The following is a 20,855-nucleotide window of genomic DNA, read 5'->3' as shown; positions in this document are numbered from 1 at the left end:
AGAATTTGGATGAATGCTTGTATTTTGCTAATGTCAGAGCTTGTGGCCAGAGTTGGTATTGTATGTAGTGTGACATGACCCTGATCAACTCCTGCTGACTATCAGCGGAATGGATAACGGACAATATTACAGTACAATGCAGTCACAGAATAAAAATGCTTTGTGTGGTTACATCCAATTGCTCAGTTTAATAATCCCCATGCAGATCGCTCCGTTACCAAAGCTGAAGCCCAGTAATGTGCTGGAAGATAAGTGCTCACCATCAGCCAGCCGTAATCACAATCTCTCCCTGGGGATTGAAGGGAAATGAGGAGAGGTTGAGATTTCACATTTCATTCACACTCCGTACACAACTTGGATATATCATCATATGACAGATGGGTTCTTAGTTGGTTTTGGACAACAAATCTTCAACTCAGCGCCAGTGTCTGAGGGTGAGTTTAGAAGTTGTGTTTTAGAAGATTTATTTGGAAATGAGATAAAAACTTACTTAGCATCTGAGATTAAAAACTGAAGGCTGGTTTTGCTTAAAAAGTACTTTTTCTCAAGATGCTAGGAGATTAAGAGAATCACATTTTACAAAGTCAATATATATATATATATATATATATATATATATTATTACAATTCACATTTCTACAAAGTGGAGTCTGAGTTTCTGTTGGCTTTTTTTTTTAATCTGAAATAATTAGTTTCCCTTGTTTCGGTGCAGTTTTGTTAACGTTCTATACAAAATGATACAAAAAATACAATTATTAGTTTCTACATCAGGGTTGAAGAATAGGTTCACACACATGCCCATATGTACATTGAATGGGTTATTGGTTGCTGAAAGTTTTCCTGCCGCACGTACTGGCTACAAAGAAACCCTCTCCTAAAGCAACCAATAACTCTTTTAGTGTACATATGGGCATTTGAATACTGTTTTCAGATACTTGAAAACTGTGAACCTATCCTTTAATTCAGCTAGATTCAGATCTTCCTACAAAGCCGTTTCTATTGATGAAGTAATCCATGTGCATAAAAGCACCACATGTGGCTGACTGGGTTTTCTCAGCGTCACAACAGTTGGATAAGTCACAAAGAGGCAAAACAGCTTCTTATTTTTCATTCTTGTTGTCCTACGTGTCCAGTTCATCTGTGTTACTGCTGTGGTTTTTTTCTTCCCCTGCTTGAGTCAGAGCAGTGATGAATTAAAACACGAGCTGCAGTCACTGTTTGAAGTTTGAGGAGAGACATTATTATGACTTCTCCCTTAAAGGTCAAGTTGAGCCACAGCGAGAGGGGGAGGAACAGAGGGGTTAAAGGAGAGAGAAGTGTTGAAATAACAAATCGTTCCTCGCAGATGGTGCTGAGGCCCAGCAGAGTGGGTTCACCACCACAACATTTTGACCATTATTAACACCAATGCAGTTACCACTCATCAAATTAAAGAGAGGGGCTGATGCTAAGAAGTTCATGTAAATTAAAAGGTTTCCATCTCACCCAGTACCAGGTCACTTAAAGGGTAACTTTGGGGGGGGGGGGTATGTTTTTGTGTCTAAAAACAGCTTGTCCAGAATGCGGCTGCTAGATTGTTGACTGGTATCGGAAGGAGGGATCATATCTCCCCGATATTGGCTTCTCTTCACTGGTTACCGGTCAAATATAGAATCGATTTTAAGGTAATGTTACTTCTTTTTAAGGCTCTGGAACAAACTTCCCATTCGTATTAGGTCCTCCTCTACTGCCGAGATCTTTAAGTCTCGTCTTAAAACACATTTTTATTCTTTGGCGTATGATTTAGTTTAGGGACATTTGTATAGAAGTGTGTTGTTTGTATGATGTTCATTGTGTCTCAATTTTTAGTCTTCCTTTGTTTTTATAACATAATATAACATTGTACAGCACTTTGTTCAGCCTAGGTTGATTTTAAAATGTGCTCTATAAATAAATTGACTTTACTAAGTGACTGATGGGAACAACAATCTTCGACATTGGTCCGGTATTAAGCGAGACCGCTGCGGTCGGCAGTCAGTGAAACAAGCTACAGAAAGTTTTTGGGCAATTGTGCACCTTCAGTTCACTTTCACAAAAGTGCTCGTTTTACCACTGACAGACTCAGATTAATATTCTAAGTGTCTGACAACATTATGGAAAGGATTCTCTAAGGATGTCGACCTTTCTGTTAAAGAGTAAGATCCTTTTTTTAAACATAAAAACATCTGGCTAAAGCCACCAGACTCCATGTAAATAATCAGTAATTTTAGCATCGCAAAATACACTTCATTCAAAGGACAGAAACAGAATAAAACTATTAAAAGCCGTTTTGGTTCCTCTTTCCTCTTTTTCTAACAATCAACACTCTAGTTTTGGTTGAAATGAACACATACTTTACCGATTTACATGTCAATATTTTGGCTCTATACACGCTAAAAGTATGGTTTTTTTTAAATGGTGTCCGGTGGGTTAAGCAATAGCGATTTCGGAGTGGTTTCTGGTTAAACAAAAAGGATTTTACTCTTTTTAAAAAAATGTCTATCTGGGCGCCTGGGTAGTCCACCTGGTAGAGCGGGCCCCCATATGCAGAGGCTCAGTCCTCGACGCAGCGGCTCAGGGTTCGAGTCCGACCTGCGGCCATTTGCTGCAGGTCTTCCCCCTCTATCTCTTTAGGGATCCTATCCATAATGTTGTCAGACACCTATAATAACAACCTGAGTCACTGGCAAAAACTGCACTTTTAGTGGACGTAAATTGACAATGCACATTTGCCCTAGAGGGTTACATTGCAGCCCGGTCTGCGGTGGCTGGTCACAGCGTTCTCCCTTAATACTGGACCAATTTCAAAGATTGTTGTTCTCATCAGTCAATTACACACAAAAACATAGGAAGTTAAGCTTTAAATTAGATTAGGAGCAGAAAATCCTACATTACAGTTATTTTTTAACGTTTTCCTCAAACCACCATGATCTTAACTGGTCTTAGGGGGCTGTCACACCTGAAAGTCCGAACCAAGGTCAGGACCAAGGTTCATGTTTTTGCATTTGATCCGGTAAGTTTTGGTTTCACACTGCAGTTATGCAAGCGCACTAAAGATCTCTACGTGACAACTACGTCCTGCCGTCATCACATACGTGAGCTGTGTCTCCAGATACTTAGAACTGATTGGTTTGTAGACGGGCTTCCCCGTCCTCTCTTATCCTCTCTCTGCTCTCTCCTCTACTGACTGCTGCTCTCTCCTCTACTGACTGCTGCTCTCCTCTACTGACTGCTGCTCTCCTCTACTGACTGCTGCTCTCTCCTACTGACTGCTGCTCTCTCTCCTACTGACTGCTGCTCTCCTACTGACTGCTGCTCTCCCCTACTGACTGCTGCTCTCTCCTACTGACTGCTGCTCTCTCCTACTGACTGCTGCTCTCTCCTACTGACTGCTGCTCTCTCCTACTGACTGCTGCTCTCCTCTACTGACTGCTGCTCTCTCCTACTGACTGCTGCTCTCTCCTACTGACTGCTGCTCTCTCCTACTGACTGCTGCTCTCTCCTACTGACTGCTGCTCTCTCCTACTGACTGCTGCTCTCCTACTGACTGCTGCTCTCCTCTACTGACTGCTGCTCTCTCCTACTGACTGCTGCTCTCTCCTACTGACTGCTGCTCTCTCCTACTGACTGCTGCTCTCTCCTACTGACTGCTGCTCTCCTACTGACTGCTGCTCTCCTCTACTGACTGCTGCTCTCCTCTACTGACTGCTGCTCTCCTCTACTGACTGCTGCTCTCTCCTACTGACTGCTGCTCTCTCCTACTGACTGCTGCTCTCTCCTACTGACTCCTGCTCTCCTCTACTGACTGCTGCTCTCCTCTACTGACTGCTGCTCTCTCCTACTGACTGCTGCTCTCTCCTACTGACTGCTGCTCTCTCCTACTGACTGCTGCTCTCTCCTACTGACTCCTGCTCTCTCCTACTGACTCCTGCTCTCCCCTACTGACTGCTGCTCTCTCCTGCTGCTCTCTCTCTCTTTTTGTGTTGTTGTGATGTTGAGAAGCGAGACATGGGAACTTTCTTTCTGGAGAATTTATTCAGAGACAAACGGAAACCTACACTGTACATCTACTACCACTTAACAAGTAAACTGCTGATGTATTCTCAGCTCTGACAGCCAACAGCTGTCTGCTCTGAGCACTGACACCGTCACTCTCTCTCTCTCATGTAGCCTACACTCTAAGCACTGAGCTGTTCCCTAAAGGAGCTTCCCCGGTCTTATAACATGATGATAGCCTGCCAGAGCTTCCTGTATTTGGTCCGAAAGTCCGAACCATCCAAAAAATGCTTTCACACTATAAACAAACCGGACCATGGTTCAGTTTGATCCGGACCGAGACTACATCTTTCGGTCGGACCAAATTTCTGTTGTTTGATTCACACCTGTAGTTTTGGTTCAGATCAAACTGAAAAGTCTGAAGGTCTGGACCAAACGAGGGAGGTGTGAAAGCCCCCTTAGTGTGCTGGTTTAGGGAATCATCTAGTTGTTCTCCACTCTTAGGTTTTACCTTAACCTCTGCCACCTGGCAGTTTACACCACTCTACCACTTTCCCTGTGAGCAAGTCTACTGAGCAGGAGATCTGAGAAATGATGTCATTTCCACTCAGCCGACAGGGAGAAGGGATGATCTTGAAGAAAGTGAATTCAGGCTTTGATTGAGAATGTTATTGTAAAGAAATCTGCCTTCAAACAGTGAGGAAAGACTACAGCGGAGAGAAACATAGAAGGTCTTGACCAGGGTCCCCCATGCTCTTTGACCTCAGTAGTAATTTGTTTTTCTTTAGTCAGATTGGCTAAATGTTCGGCACATTGAGGCGACGAGCCAAAGTGTAAATCTTCAAAAAGAAGGCTTTTCAGTGTTTCACTTGAGTCGCAACTCCTCTGGGAGAGTATTGAACCCCCGCACCCCCTTGTCTGCCCAGTTTTCCTAGACTCTCTCTCACTTTCATACATTCTTTGTCTTTCTCACGTTCTCTCTCCTCCCTTTCTAACTGTTGCAAGTTTGAAGTTGTGTTGGCAGCTGGACTGACACAGAGAGTTCAGTTAGGTGGAAGGTCAGCCGCGCTGCCTCAGGAGGGGAGAAGGCTTTAGATCTCCCTACGTATTTATGATTCTGCTCCTGTATTGTGACCATAATCTCGTGACAACACTCACATTGTTTGACAAATGAGTTTCCTTGTCATGAAGCACTCTGTGGTGGATAGCTAGCCTGTGTATGACCTGACCGCATGGATGGGCATTTGACCGGCCCACTTTCCTTTTGTGCTGCATGTTGTGTGTGTTAGTCCATATCAACGACGGTTCATGTACGCGATAGTTCCGCTGGATGACCCTCACTTTCCGCTTTCTTTGTGTTAACTTCAAACTCCTGTTGCATCGAGCAACATTAACTGGAAACATCTGAACGACACGAGCAGAAAATGACATTTTTATATTATTGTGCAATAAGGCAGGCCTGCTTGTAAAGATTCACAAATAATTTGTTTATGGCATTTCCTCTCTAACTGGGATGTTTTGGGACCGATTGGCGGGGATTTGCTGTGGACAAAATACACACGGTGATACACTGGTAAGAGTAAATTACGTTTAACCATGTATTCAGCTACTTTATAAAGCTCACGTTACTGTATTGTGTGAACAGTTATCTTTATTTAATATTGTATGTAGCATTTTCTTTTGTGGGATGCAAACGTTCCACCAAAACAAGTTCCTTCCCGAGACCATTTTGAAGAGCCACACTCGCTGCGTGTGGAGCTTAGCGCCGCCCAAGACCATTGTGATTGGTTTAAAGAAATGCAACCAACCCCTGACAGTTTTTTCTCCTATCCAGGAGTGTATGCTCCTGTTGCCAGACCTTCCTCCACAGCGCTGTGGAGATAGGTCTGGCAATGCCAGACTATGTGTGTGTCGATTTAGATGGAGGGGGCATGTGGCAACGTCTGCAGCAATATACACTACATGACACCTTATTTAGAACTAAATTAGTGTTATGCACTTTAATTGAAACTATTCTAGTGTTTTACACTACATCTGTATCTGCAGACTGTCTGCAGATACAGATGTAGTTACTGTATCTTCTTTACATATTTCTAGCCCTGCTGCCATGTTGTGGCCCACAATACAAGGAAATATGTTAAACGGTCGGAAAATTGTCACCATTGTAAAGTTGTTTGGATGTCAAACGATAGGACAGCGTCTGTTTATAGCTGTCCTCCTGAGTCTGGGTTTACACCCAGCCACACACATGGATGTGCTCCACATTGAAGTGATGGATATGAAGCTGGAAAGCTGGAGAGCCAAACTATCTGCCTCTTATTTAGACGTGTGGAGAACAGAGCCTTTCACATTCAACCGCACAAGTGTACACACACACACACACACACACACACACACACACACACACGCATGCAGCCATAATGAGCTTCCACATCAGCTGTTTTCCACCAGCCAGTTTATTGTGTGCGACCTTCCATTTCTACTTCCAACAGCAGCAGGTCTGTTCAGCACCAGTAAACAGGAACTTTGTTGTCTCCCTCCTTCGCCCTACCAACATCTTCTAAACAAAGACTCTTGTTGTTTACTTGCCTTTTGCTCGGGGATAAATAAAGAGCAAGAAGACTAACCTCTGATGTCTTCTGTCTCTGTTTCTGTGTGTGTATCCTGCTCTGTCCCATCCTGCAGCTGCTGCACATCTGCATCGAGGGATGGGGGAACTGGCGCTGGTCAGAGGCCTTCAGCGTGGACAATGTGGGAACTCTGCTGAGAACCATTCAGTACAAAGGACGCACCGCTTCACTCATCATCAAGGTGGTGCAGCTCAACGGTGTCCAAAAACAGGTACAGTCAGTTTTTACAGACTTACTGTCTGTTTGTTTTTGGTTTGTTTTTGTCATGTCACAAAACCTCTGAGAAAATATGCAATAAAAGAAAATTGTGAAAAACCAAAAATTAAAACCGGAAATGACAACGCGTCACGTGGGTCTGGCTTCTCCAGCGGATAGTAATGGCGGCTTGTTCGAAATACAATCTCGTATTTTACAAAAATAGTTCACTGAAAATATTTTAAGCAAGAAATAGTTGCTGAATCTGTCTTCATTTCAGATCAACAAAGGTCAGTTTAAAAGATTTTTGTCAGATTTTGAGAGGTGTTCGTCACTCATCCCGCTCGTTATTTCCGGGTTAGAGTCCGACTGCCCGCCCTCCGACCCAGCAAGTCAGGTCGGCCAAAATAAAGGCCGACAGCTCCTCCGATGGATGACGGCACGGAACACACCGAACAGACTTGAGTCACCGACCTTGCCAGACTGTCCAATGGCCGATTATCGGATTGGTGTGTCAGGGCCATTACACAACCAGGATTTCATTGACAGAAAATCCAAGGCAGTAGACTGGCAATACTTTTTAATTGAGTAGATTTGTGGTGAAACTATACCACAGCAATAAACAAAGTCCTGTTTTCAACCAAACCAAGAATGGAGGGATTCTGCAGATTATCTTCCTGCTAACCTGGAAAAAGTCTTGTAAGTGGTTCCGAATTACAAAGAAAGTAGGAACTTGTTTGCTGCATTATGCCTGGCCTTTTTTTCCCCCAGTGCACCTTTTGGGATGAGCACTTTTTAATCTCCAGTTTTTTTTTCATTTGTGTGTTATGATTTAGTAGTTGCTCGGCTAACAACTGTTTTTGACACTTTTTCGTAATCTGTTTCATAGCACTGAAAGAAAAGTTTATGAGCTTGAAGCCATCCAAAAACACAATGTGCCCCATCAATCCACAAAGAAGATCACAGGAAGTCATAAACCAAATCATAAACCAGCTGCGTTCCCGTTTTTACACCGAGGACGGTGGTGAATCATGTTTGGATTTTTCCCACAAATACAAGGCAGAGTCGTTGTGTTCCTAAAAATGTAGAGAAGTCGTCACATCATAGCGGTGACACTTTGTTATGTAAACAGTGTCAAGTGTCGCACATGTCTCCCTTTCGTCCTCCAGACAAAACAGACTCGGCCTCTTGCATTCCTTCCTCCGTCTGTCCCAGACGTTGTTTACATCTTGTTCCCATTGGATCCAATGATAGGGTATGAGTGTTGGTCACATCGATTTCACAACACAAAGCCTCAGAGTGGGACAGCGGCTGCCACTACAGAGGAAGTTGGCTCCCACCTGTGTGAGCGTGGACCATGTTAGGTTTTTTTTTTGGATGGCGGGGGGGGTTCCTCCTTGATTTCTCACACACTGCTGTACTGTCCCTCTCTGTCTAGCTACCCTATTGTTTTTTATAGTGACGGCTTCTTTATCATTTATATTGGCACCTCATGTTGACTGCTGTAAAATCTCCCTCAAGTAAATACCATACACACACACACACACACACACACACACATGAATTCTCTAATTACACACACACTAGGCACACTTTGATGCCTGTGGCAAAACACATGTGTGGGCAGGAGCGTTAGGGCTGCTACTGACAATTACTGTCACGATCAATTCATCTGTTGATTCTTTTTTTTTATCATTGATTGATCATTTCATCTGTAAAATGAAAATAATGAACACTGCCTGTGTTCATTATTTTGTATATGTGTGTGCATACTGTATATGGAGTATGGAAAATGATGAGGCAGTGAGGAAGCAATCAGGCTAAACAGAGCAACCCTTTGATGAAAACAGATAGAGCAACAGTGCAGCTAAAGACAGGCCCTGGGAATCACTTTTAATAACGAACGAATGAATTTGAAATTTTACTGATCCATCATGCTTGAGGGTGGGATGCAATTCCGAGCACCAGTGACCTTCAGTGAGGAAGATTTGACAGATGATGACTTTCGCCGTCATGGCTAAAAAATATGTAATGCATCCCTATTTCTTCACTGTTTTCCTTCAGGTTTTTATGTGGGATTACTGAGGTAAACTAGTTTTTTCCATAATAGAAATCATGTAGTGTCAGTAAGGCATCAGTATGCTTCAGCCAAATTGCTTGTCAAACAGTGTCTGAAACACTGTACTAATTTAGTAATTCTTAACCACACTATACCTGCATAGCAGTATTTGTATGACTTAGGGCAGGTTTTTGGATTTTGCCATTTTAAAGTTCCTTCTTTTTTACTAACTCCCTCATATACTATAGCAGTGATATTGGGTGATCCTTACAGTGAAAAAACATGCTTTAGATCTAGAGCTGAAAGTGTCAAGCTGTTATTTGTGTGTTGTTAAAGTTTTGAGTGTAACATCTTTCTACACATCATTCTCAATTAACAGTGAATGTAAAAGGATCTTCTTTTGAGGACATAAGATCACAAGCAACAAGACATATTTGTATTCAATGCTCAGTGTGTATTGCCTCCTAGAGTACATGAGATTAATTATTTTATTTTAACTGTGGCAATTGTCCCCTGTAACCTTCCTCTCTGCAGGTAATAATCTGTGGGCGGCAGGTGATGTGCAGCTACCTGACTCAGGACATTGAGCTGCGGGTGGTCCAGCACTACGTGGGGCCTGACAGTCAGACGGTGGTCAGGGAACACTGTGACTGCCTGGAGGCAGGGGACAAGTTGCCGTCATATGTGTTGGAGGACGCAGAGATGACAGAGCTGTGTGTGAGGGCCAGAGGAGATGAAGACTGGTCCCAGGATGTTCAGCTGGAGAGGATGGAAAGGGGTAACAGCAGCTCTGTTGTACAGGTACGGTAACACAAACAGACTTTGACTGAGACTTCGGGAGGGGCATAGTCATTGAAGAGGCTTCTGAGAGGCTTTATACTGGAAATGTACTTGTACCATTGATCCAGACTAGTTATTTCAAATGTCATTTTTAAAAAGACATGTTTGATATATCATATACAAACACAGATAGAGACGCCCACATTGCACGCACCACTACTTCCCACTGGCTCTCCAGCCACACATACGTTTGGAGCTGGTGACTGGACCACCAACTATGGTCGGATGCTCTTCTCCTGGGTGGCCACAGTGGCAGAGCTTCCACGCTGCTAATCACAGTTAGAGGAAAGATTGAGATCTTCCCCTCAGATAGGCTTACAAAGGCCCTCCAACCCATAATTCAGCCATGTTGAGAGGCAGAAAATACAGTTTATTCTCTCTCATAACAACACTAACCATAGACAGGAAACCCTAGCTGATACGTGGGCACATGGAGAGGCTTTGAAGGCACTTTCACACCGCTGGATTAGTGCCAGACAATCACTCCTTCACTCCTTCCCTGCTTTTCTTGCTCTTGTTCTGTATTTTTCATGTTCCCTTTCTTTCTCTGTCCCTCTCTCTTTGTTTTCTTCCTTTATAAGCCCCATGCTGTTAACAGTTAGCTTGTTTCTACAGCTTCAGCTTCTGTGTGTGGGTCTGAACATCTCTGACTCCACTCCAACCTCCGCTGTTATCTCTTCTCCTCAGATCAGCCATTCATTACACATATGGAGGGTTGGCTCCAAATGAGAGAGCTGCCTGGACTAGTAGCTGGGTCCTTAGATCTCTCTATCTCTGTCTGTCTCCTGCTATTTCACTCTCTCGTTTCCTCCCTTACTTTTACTCTCTCGCCCACACACTGGCTCACTTGTTAACTCCTCTTTTTTATTTACTTCATCCTCTGGCATTCAGCTTGTCCACCTGTTCCACTCTCTAACTCTCTCCCTGGACTATGTCTGTCTCTTTTCTCATCTGTCTCCTGATTATCTGTATCAGTAATCCATCTCAAGTAACTCCTCTTCCTCATATCTCGCCTTACTCCCCCTGAACTTTTTCAGCATCTTTTTCTGCCCCCGTCCTTCACTTTTGACAAAGTACAGGCGGTCGTCTTGACCTTATCCCAGCGGTGAGTGTTTTTGGTGGATCAGGCCTAAAAAGTATCTGTTTTCCAAAGTTTCACTCCCTCATCCCAACAAGGCTGTTTTGCAAGGCCCACTATATTAAAACTGAATGTTCCCTCTGTCTCTGTGCTCCACTCTGCTGTCCCCACCAGTACATCAAGTCCCCAGTCTGTCGTAAACTAGACCACTTGTAACGTGCCTTGGCATCCCGAGGCTGTAATGAGGAGTGAGGAGTAAATGGGACAAACACCAGTGACATATAAAAAGCGCTCAGCCTTCGGTGGGCACATTCTCAGCCTTTTAAATCGTTCTAAGATTTAATTGCCTGTAATGGCCCATTATCTGGCACTAACAGTTGTCAGTCGCCTCAGCCATGATATTGTGTTGCAGGGCTTTTAGGGAGATTTAACTTTTAACTACTGGAAGAAGCCAAGAAATAACTTTTTTAGTACAAAACGTGATAATGAGTTACTGATGGAGGCAATAAACATTCTGCCAGTGAGCATTAAAGTAATCAGATATCCATTTTTTTACATTGCAACCACAAAGAAACACAATCAAGTTGATCAATCTTTTTATATTAACCCTTTGCAACAATGTAAAGATAGGCGACTGAAAATGTGGGTTATACACACAGTATGACTAAACTGTTTTCAGTTGGACAGAAGGGATTTATAAGTGATGAATCAATAACAGCCAGTGTGTCATATTTCAGGTGCCTTGCTCCAGTGGTTCTTTGCTCTATGTTTGGTGTACACTTATCACAATTGAACCTGGCTCTCACATGCAGCAGAGAGTGGTGAGTATACCCGCACACACACTCACATGCACAGGGTTTATTTCCATATTGTGACATAAAGTTGATCCTTTTACTGATACTCTATCTGCTGTTACTATATGTTTGTATGGGTGTTCCAGCTTTGGCCAGGTAGTTAGGGCAATATGTTATTGATTACTACGGAACACAAAGCATTACATACCCATTTGCATAAAAAATACAGTAGATGTATTTGTTTTTAAGATTATTTTTAGGCCTTTATTGACAGGACAGCTGAAGATATGAAATGGGGGGAATGACGTGCAGCAAAGGGCCGCAGGTCGGAGTCAAACCCGGGCCCGCTGCATTGAGGAGTAAACCTCTATATATGGGCACCTGCTCTACCAACTGAGCTATCCGGGCGCCCTCTTTGGTATAATTTGACATAATATGTTCACAGACCCGCCTGGTTTGGTCGTTTTGTAACTCGGTTGATCTGTACTGGTGTCACATCATTTGCTGCCGTATATTCAACCCATTGTATCTTCTTAGGATAGCTGGAATTCAATTAATTAGTCCAAAACGAGAAAACAGACATTATAAAGATTCATGGCAGCTGAATTATTGAACACATAAGATCATCATCACATTCAGTCTGTTTGTGCAGTATGTCTCACTGGTGATTGTTCTGTATGAATCCCCTGTTTCAGGTGGTTTTCAGTCCACTGTTTGTCATGAGGAGCCACTTGCCAGATCCAGTAATCGTCCACATAGAGAAGAGGAGTTTAGGACTGAAGGAGAGCCAGCTGATACATGGCCAGGGCCACCAGGAGCCCCTGTTAAACACTGAGGCCGACCTTACCCACCACCTAATCTTCCAGGCCAGGTAAAAAAAAGATCAAAACCCATGGAGCAATATCGATACCATCTAGAACATTTTTCTCAACGGGGGCGGTACTGCCCCCCATGGGGCGTTCAGAAGATGACGGGGGGGGCGCTGGAAGCAATATTTTGGAAAGGGGGGCGTTGAGGTGCCCTTGGGGGGCGTTTGTTTGAAAGCTAGTTTAAACCAAAGATTCACAATAACAGTACATGTTTACACTTTAAACTACTTGCAAAGAACGGTGGTCTGCTACATTAAAACCTGCCAGTTTACAGCACTGAGAGACGGTGGATCATAACTCTTCTTCTCTTCTGTGCTTCTGTCAGCTTTGTTTGGCGCAGCTCCGTGCTGCCTTCACGGAAACGGGACGTCATCAGCATCATCTTAAATGAGCTCCGTATACATCAGCGTGAAGCTGCGTTCAGATTTTTTTAAAAAAGCAATCACCGCAGGGTGGTGTGACGTCCTGTTGTGTTCTTTAACCCGCCAATGTAGCATAAGTAGACTTTATATTTCACAGTAACAGTTTTTCGTCAGATCGTTTATAGAACACGTTTCCTACTGCACTTCATTTCACAGAGAAAGAGAGAAAGAAAAGAGACGAGCGAGAGACATCGACTGTGCTTTGTTGTTTGGCAAACATTTAGCTGTTTCACTCCCAGGCAGTTCAGGGCTTGTGTTTGGTGTTTTAAAACTGTCTTGTGGCAGAGATAGAGGCAGTGATGTAACTGTTTCCTGTGTGTGTGGCAGAGATAGAGGCAGTGATGTAACTGTTTACTGTACAGGATTCTCACACCTCCACAAAACGCAGCGCGATGTGGGGTTGCATTTCTCCAAATGTTTTTTTCTGCTACTTATCGCAAGACAGGCGATAGCAAACCTAGACTCTTCTAAGCATCAACAAAGAGCTCTCACTAACTTTCAAAGGTTGTAAACTTATTCCCATTCGGAAGTAAATCCTTCTGCTTTTACCCCTTGATAAGTGCAGCTTGTTTTCCGTTGGAACAATTCAGTTATAGATTTAGATTTGAATGTTAAATTGCTAGCTGTTTCTACTGTTAGTGTTTGTAATACCTAATTAAAGTTTGAATGATACGTATCTAGTCGTTCTGATTGGCTGCTGTTATTTAAATTGAATGTAGCATAAACACCTGTAAATATAATTTCTATTCACATGTCTTTTTGATACCTGGGAAACTAATAATGTCATTCAATGATATGATTTTTTGATTATTTTTGATAACAATAGTAACAACAGTAATAGGCCTAATATTGGGGCGTAATCATTAATATTCAGGGCAATTAGCCTACATCTTATTTGATAGGGGGCGGTTAGGGACCTGGATAATGGATAGGGGGGCGCTGGCACAAAAAAGGTTAAGAACCACTGATCTAGAACGTAGTACTGACTGAACATTTACAATAAGTTCACACCCTTAAAGTTGTAGTGCGTAACTTTTTGATATTAATTAACGTCCGTTACATTCAAGCCATTGCCAAATGAGTTGCTACAAAGCTAATTAAGACTATCAGCTCCACACAACTCTCGCTGGATTTCTCAGTATGACTATGTTTAGAAAATGGTGTCATCAGGCGACTTCCGCACGCAGAAACTCGAGTGAAGATAATGACCTCTTCTGAAGAGTCCTCCATGTTTTATGAATCCTCCGTGTCCTCCTTGGCTACTAGCAACTGTGTGGAGGGGGTGGGGGGGGTGAAGCACGATCACGGAAGGCACAGAAATCCATTTCTGCCCGACCCGAGCCCGACACAGTTAAAATCTCTTTGTTTCTCATACTAATGACACATGTACGTTTGTTTGTGTGGAAAGCTTTTATGAAGCAGCTGTAGGAAGGCATTTAGAAATGTCAACAGATGAGGTCATCAGCTCACACGGGGCAACAAGCGCACGTTAATAAGCTGTTTAATTTTAAATGTTCAATATGTTAACCTTTCCTGCTTGCTTCGTTTCCGACCGTGGTCAGAAAACCAGGGGAGACTGGTTACCTCCAGGGCCGACGTTATATAACGTTAGGGTTATATCCCGTTTCTGGTGAGCAGATGAATGAACTTGGCTTTCAGTCTGGGGTTTATCTCGGACACCACACACACTGTGTACTAAACTTATTCCACCAACTCTGCTCCGGTCGCATCTACACGTCTGCTTCCTCTTTCTCTATCTCTCTTCTGCCCACTTTACACACACACACCCCCACACCCACACTCACTGAGCTCTCTTAAAGGAGCCGCACCACCATTTTACAACAAATGCCTTATCACGCTGATAACCCTGCCGGGTACCGCCGGGTCCCGTCGGGTTTGGGTCGGGTATCCATCCTCTAATGTGGACGCGCCAACAGTGTTGTTGTCATTACTTAGAATTCCTCATGGGGGCGACAGAAACTACGCACTATAACTTTAAAAGGCAAGGTAGTTCTAAAGTCAAAAGTCTCAAGACCCACAATAACCTTTAACCTTTTGTACACATCTCATGATACATTAACACTCATAATCTATGCTCATGACTGAGACAGACCTTCACCTGCATCTTTGCCAGGTCTTCTGTTTCCGTCCTTGCTCTGTCCTCATTACCAAGATGGTTGCAGATCAGCAGGAAAATTCACTTTACAATTTAGTTCTTTCAGTCCAGTGTTATATTATGTCGTCAGCCACCAGCTCATAGTACTACAAAGGACAGAGTCTCATTTTAGTCTTCTGTAATGGATGAGACACTTACTTAAGCTTCTCTTACACCACATTCTGATCTCCCTGAACCAACATGAAGACATGATCTAGGGGAATCCAGGCACATTTCAGTGAAACAGGAAGCCATTTTGGCAGCAATAAGACACTGCTCCATTTCCAACATGTCAGGTTGGACCATAATTGCATTTCATTTAGATACAGGCCCTAACAGAGAGCAGGTTTTTGGCCCCATATTGGCAACATATTTGTCTGTGTGTGTGTGTGTGTGTGTGTGTGTGTGTGTGTGTGTGTGTGTGTGTGTGTGTGTGTGTGTGTGTGGAGAGGATTGTATGTGTGTGCACACATGTTTGCGTGGGTGAACAAGTATGTGTCCTGGTATCCACGTGTGGTCTGGGTCTGTCATTGTCATAGTTGTGTGCCAGTGTAAGTGTGACAGTCGCCACTTCATCATGGGCAGAGTCTGTCACATACATCACTACTACGCCTGTTACTCGGGCCCCAGTCTGTCAGTGTGTGTTCACACTTTCTCATATTGTCCGTATCCTCTTGTAAGAGACAGCTCTTCATACAGTTCATCATGGTAGGCTCCACTAAGCTGAATCAGTTGTCAAAATGTTAAGTTGCATCAGAATGTTCCCATAAAAGAAATGCCATGTACTGTATCTGTCCAAAGTGTCTTTCAGTGACATGAGTGTTTATGTTTCCGTATGGGTGGTCCCAGGGGAAATAGCTACCACATGTACATACTGTGTTGTTGTTGTTCCTACTGTATTTGTTATCTGTACATCTGTATAATCTATGTTGTTTTATGCGAATCCATGAAAAAAACATTGGTAGCAACTAGTGGTGATCTGAGTAAACAGAGTAAACGTTGAGTTTAATTGACTCCCCCTGAGAGAATCTTTAGCTGTAACCGTTGTGTGTTTAGATATCTGGTCACAAAGTTTATTTTGATTTCAGCTGCCATAAAGGAACCACAGTGGCCATACAGTGACTGGGAATATATTTGGCCCCTGTTTGTTGTAGATAAATCCTTTTTCATGCACTCGCGAGCTCAGAAACAACTAAGTGTCTTGTCTTTCTGGATTGCAACCACAATGCTTCTTGTGTTTACAATCTGTCCCCTGCCTAAACTGCCTCTCGCCGCACAAACTTACATACCCCCATCGCTTGTCCCCCAGATTCAATCCATCCCTCATCCCTCTCCATCCTCAAAAACACACACACTACAAGCCACAATTGTAAACGTACCGTCACTCACATACACATGTATGACACGCATACACACAGGCCCACCTCTAGGACAGATCCAATCTCGAATGTTCGCTGGTCAACAGCTCGTCTTTCCTTCCTGTAATTACACATAGTTGTGGGCTCTAATGGACGAGGTAGAGAGCAGAGCTGCGGTCTGCGACACCAGAGACACAGACAAGTCTTAACCAGAACTGCTCTGTCCTGCTCTCCTCATATTGGCCACCACATTAGAAAGCTGAGGGTTACAATCAGAAGCCTCATCCAGTTTCCCCCCTCAGGAACTGCTCTGGATGAAAATCTTCCTGTCAACACATTGTCCCTCTCCTCTGTCTTGCCCCCAGATATATAAGCAATAGCCCCTGTGTTTCTTTTATAGCACAATGAGCTCTATTAATAAACTACTGCTCTGGTGTAAGGGGCTGCTTTGCTTTAGCCAAGTGGAACGGGATCCTGCCCAGAGAAAGAGAAGAAGCTATTACAGTTTGGATTTAGTTCTTTTTTCTTCTTCTTGCAAAGCCATAATTGACCAATGTCTGGGGCTAGAGGTATGCAATAGGATTATTTACTGCAGTTTTGCTTTTTCTATGATCTTTGTGAATTAGTGTTTGTAAGTTAAGACTGCATGTCAGGAAAAACAAATTCAAAACAAAAGGCAGATTCGACCCTCTTCGAGGTTTCAGGGTAAAAGCAGAGTTTAGCTGGAGGTCACTTTAATTGTTCTGAACAGAACAATGGGAATAGTGAGCTGCTGTCAACAGATGTCTTGTTCTATAGTGAAATAAAAAAAATATGTTTGAATTGATTCTGGCATAGAATAACTTAACATGCCAGATTTGCTGACATAATATACAGCAGTGGTTCACAACCATGTGCCTTTATGACCCTACGAGTATGTAGGTTTTCATTCCAAGCAATCACTTATCACACCATCCACCACAGAGGAGATAATCAAGATAAGTGAAATCAGCTGGTACAGTGCCTGCTTGGCAGGATTGCAGATTGTTGGGTAAAGATAATACATGTTTGAGGTTATATACAAGTCCTGTAAGGTATCTATTTCAAATGAAAATTGGTTACATGTTCCCACATAAAACAGACAAATAAATACATGCATCACACTCATGTTCGTCATGTTAGAGAAATCTATAATGATTTGTGCTCTGTCTTTCAGGGAGGATGAAGATGCTTCCCACTGTGCTGTACCAGTCTCCACCAGCCTAATCAAACAGATAGTGAACAAGAATGCAAATGAGGACAACCTGGAACACATCCTGGCTGACTTCTATGGTCCGAAGACCTCCACTGGGCCACCATGGCCCTACGTCACCAACAATACTGACAGGTACTCCACATTAGTTTTTGCCTACTCATTCAGTAACCCTGCATTTCTGAGAATTGCAGTTTTGTGATTTAATTTCGTGAATAGTGTTGCTCGTCTTTTTTAAAACAAAATCTTGAGGAGCCATCTGAACTTACAAGCACATGGGTTGGATAAACAAGTGAAGCAAGGCAGGATAGAGAAATAATGTCACATGCTGTAATGCAAGTTGTGAGCCAGATTCACACTCAAAACAAACATGAGTGCAAAAGAGTCCTCATACACGTCGTCGCCCCCCCCCCCCCCCCAAAAGACACCATGGCACCTTATGATCCTTTGTAATAAGTCAACATGTGTAATTATTTTCTAACTTTATTATAGCACTTCTGTGGCAAGCATTAAATCTTACTGTAAAATGGCACAAATTTCATTGAAAGCCACCAGAGTGTTTTTTCTAATAGTAGGCTTCATACAGCATCCCTCCTCAAAGCACAAAGTTGTGCAAGCAAGCCCTTTAATGAGGGAAGCTTGTCTTTATTGCTGACTCTTTGTTCACATAATAAAACAGTTAACTGCAAAGACAATGCAGAGCCATGCATCAGAAGTTAGCAGGGATCCCACTGTCGTCCCCACAGACCGGAGATTTAGGCTGTCACTCTGTCACAGTCCCACTTTCTCACACAAGTCACAGGGCACACATCCAGTTAAAACTTGGCACAGCTTGCAAGCGTACAGTGTGTATACTGTATAGAACTGTGCACATGTGTGTATATGTGGCCTGTGCATGAGGGTACATATAGAGTACAATCGGGCAGCACACACATGAAACTGTCCACAAATGTCACTCTGGGAATCCTCTTTTGTCACAAAGGAATCACATCTTGATAGCAGCGGAAAAAGATGTAGCCACATGCTCTCCCACAGGCTCCGAGTTACAAAGAGTCCCAGTAGATCTGCTGGACATGTGGGCCATATGTCTGCCTGCCTGTGGTTTCCCAAGTTTCTCTGCTCTCTATACATACTCAAACATGCACACAGATTGTTGCCCAGCACATGTGTACACACTCATAACACTGTGTTACAAACGCACACCACCATACACATTGCTCACCTTTAAATGTCACACACTCTGTGTCTCAGTGGAGGGCTGCTATCTGGCGGTTTGGTGTTGGGTTTCTCTGTCAGTCGGGCCTTTCTCTTCCCTGCTAGACAAAAGCCCAAGGCCAAAGCACATTTCCCATCATGGAAGTAGCAGTGGCAGTTTGTGTGAAACCCAGCTACTTAATGTTTAAGAGAATGAGGGGAAAAATGGTATGAGAAAAAAAAGGGGGGGGGGTGTCATTTGAGGATTAATAGCACTGATTTCTATCTCTAAACACACTCAGTACTTGGACAGCAAGTGAAAGCCACAGTTTTGATAACAGTGATACAGTTTGCTGTTTGGAAAGAGGCTTCAGTCTCTCTGGCACAGTGAAGAAACCAAACCAACTGAACTCCCTGGCAGGGAGTGTGTAAATATTGTGTCTTAAAGGGGCAGAGGAAGTTGAAAGTGGTAAAAGTTATTTTTCTTTCTCTGTTGGATTTTTAATGGCAGAGAGGCACCTCCACAATCATTAAACAAACATCTTGTAGTGGTTGGGGTTAGGGTAAGCTCTAGCTGCAGGCTGTGTGTGTGTAGGGGGGGGAGCTCAGAGCAGTGTGCTTCTTAAAAGTCACACTTCTAAAAACCCTCAACTCCAGAGTTGGCAGGTTTTGACAGAAGCTGCTGAGCGCATTACTTTCAATTACCTTTTTGTGAGCTCTGTAATGTGATTTATGAGCTCTGCCCTCAGCCTCGAGGTCAGTGTCCTATATACCCCCCCCCCCCCCCCACACACACACACACACACACACACACACACACACACACACACACATACACACACAGCAGTAAATGGTAAAGAAAAGCTATCGTCAGTGCTTTTTTTAGTCAGGGAGACTTGGGTATGTGACAAGTTTGAGATGGCAGGTTGGTAGGTTGGGCAGAGTTGAGGCAGCCTTGAAGGAGAGGGAAGACTGGGCCGCCTTTGATGGCTTTGAACTTCAGAGTAAGTCTGAGAGAACTATTTGTTTGGCTCTCTCCTGGCACTGCGCTGTTTAGGGTTCACAAGACCATGATTACCGTGAAATGACTGCTGTGTCAGTGGATTGGTGGAAAAATGATTGTGTTTCTCTGCCTGTCTGCCTGTTTGTCTGTTTCTCCACATGCCCATGTGTGTTCCCAGATGCCTTGTCAACTGTTCTCTGTATATGTTTGTATTGCATAACTTGTCTACAGACCTTTTGTTTCTATGTGTTTGTTTAGCCTGACTGACTGTCAGTGTGTTAATGGTCTGCATAGTATAACAGTATAAGAATTGTTTGTTTATACACAACACATTTCAATGCCTGTTTAAAAGCTGCATGCTATATTTGGCACTGAATAAAACATGTCCATAGCTGAATTACATCAGTAGACAGGGCAAATGATATCCTTAATCTTAGTAATTGAGCATACATGATGAGTTTTTTTTACCAAGATGACAATAATGGCTGTTTATCAATACTGTATTACAGGTAGCTGTGTGTCTGTCTCTCTGTCTATATCTATGTCATTATAGCTATGCGTCTAGGGTAAAGTGTTTACGGTCCATGCACCCATAGCCTTACTGCAGTGGCCCAAATGAGAAACAAGCTCAGAACAGTAGTAATGTGTTCAGCATGTCTGCTTGCTTGTCTGTAGTCTTGTCTAACCCACTTTATAGAGTAGTGTTGAGCAAGGCATCAGCACTGTCAGGATTCATTTACAGGTGATTTCTAAAATGTGAGTTTGTTCTCTCCCCACAGGTCAGTGCTGGAGCCCCTTGCCCAGTGGGACAGTCCCATGCAGGTTAAGTTATCCTGCTGGAAGTCAGGTCTGAAAACTCTGCTGGTAGAGTTGTTGCCCTGGGCCCTGCTGGCCAACAACTCCCAATGGGACCTCTGGCTTTTTGAAGGAGAGACCATCGTACTGCAGATACCAGCCGGGAAGGTCATTGTACCCCCCAACTTCAAGGTATGGTGCCAACTACAGCATATGTA

At 43.4% G+C, this 20,855-nt stretch overlaps 1 protein-coding gene across 2 annotated transcripts in view; it reads left to right on the top strand.

Moving 5' to 3' along the window:
• The window catches only part of LOC116066562 (vacuolar protein sorting-associated protein 13B), a 353,457-nt gene that overhangs the window by 310,389 nt on the left and 22,213 nt on the right, over positions 1-20,855 (top strand). For both annotated transcript variants that reach the window (XM_031322688.2, XM_031322689.2), the window contains exons 47-52: positions 6,700-6,855; positions 9,433-9,699; positions 11,554-11,637; positions 12,306-12,481; positions 17,610-17,780; positions 20,622-20,829. In XM_031322688.2, the coding sequence (XP_031178548.1) occupies positions 6,700-6,855; positions 9,433-9,699; positions 11,554-11,637; positions 12,306-12,481; positions 17,610-17,780; positions 20,622-20,829 (1,062 nt within the window). The remainder of the gene's footprint in view (positions 1-6,699; positions 6,856-9,432; positions 9,700-11,553; positions 11,638-12,305; positions 12,482-17,609; positions 17,781-20,621; positions 20,830-20,855) is intronic.

This window comes from Sander lucioperca, chromosome 10 (assembly GCF_008315115.2).
Source record: "Sander lucioperca isolate FBNREF2018 chromosome 10, SLUC_FBN_1.2, whole genome shotgun sequence".
NCBI lineage: Eukaryota > Metazoa > Chordata > Actinopteri > Perciformes > Percidae > Sander > Sander lucioperca.
Note: the sequence above shows the minus strand (reverse complement) of the source record. Positions and strands in the feature narration are given on the sequence as shown.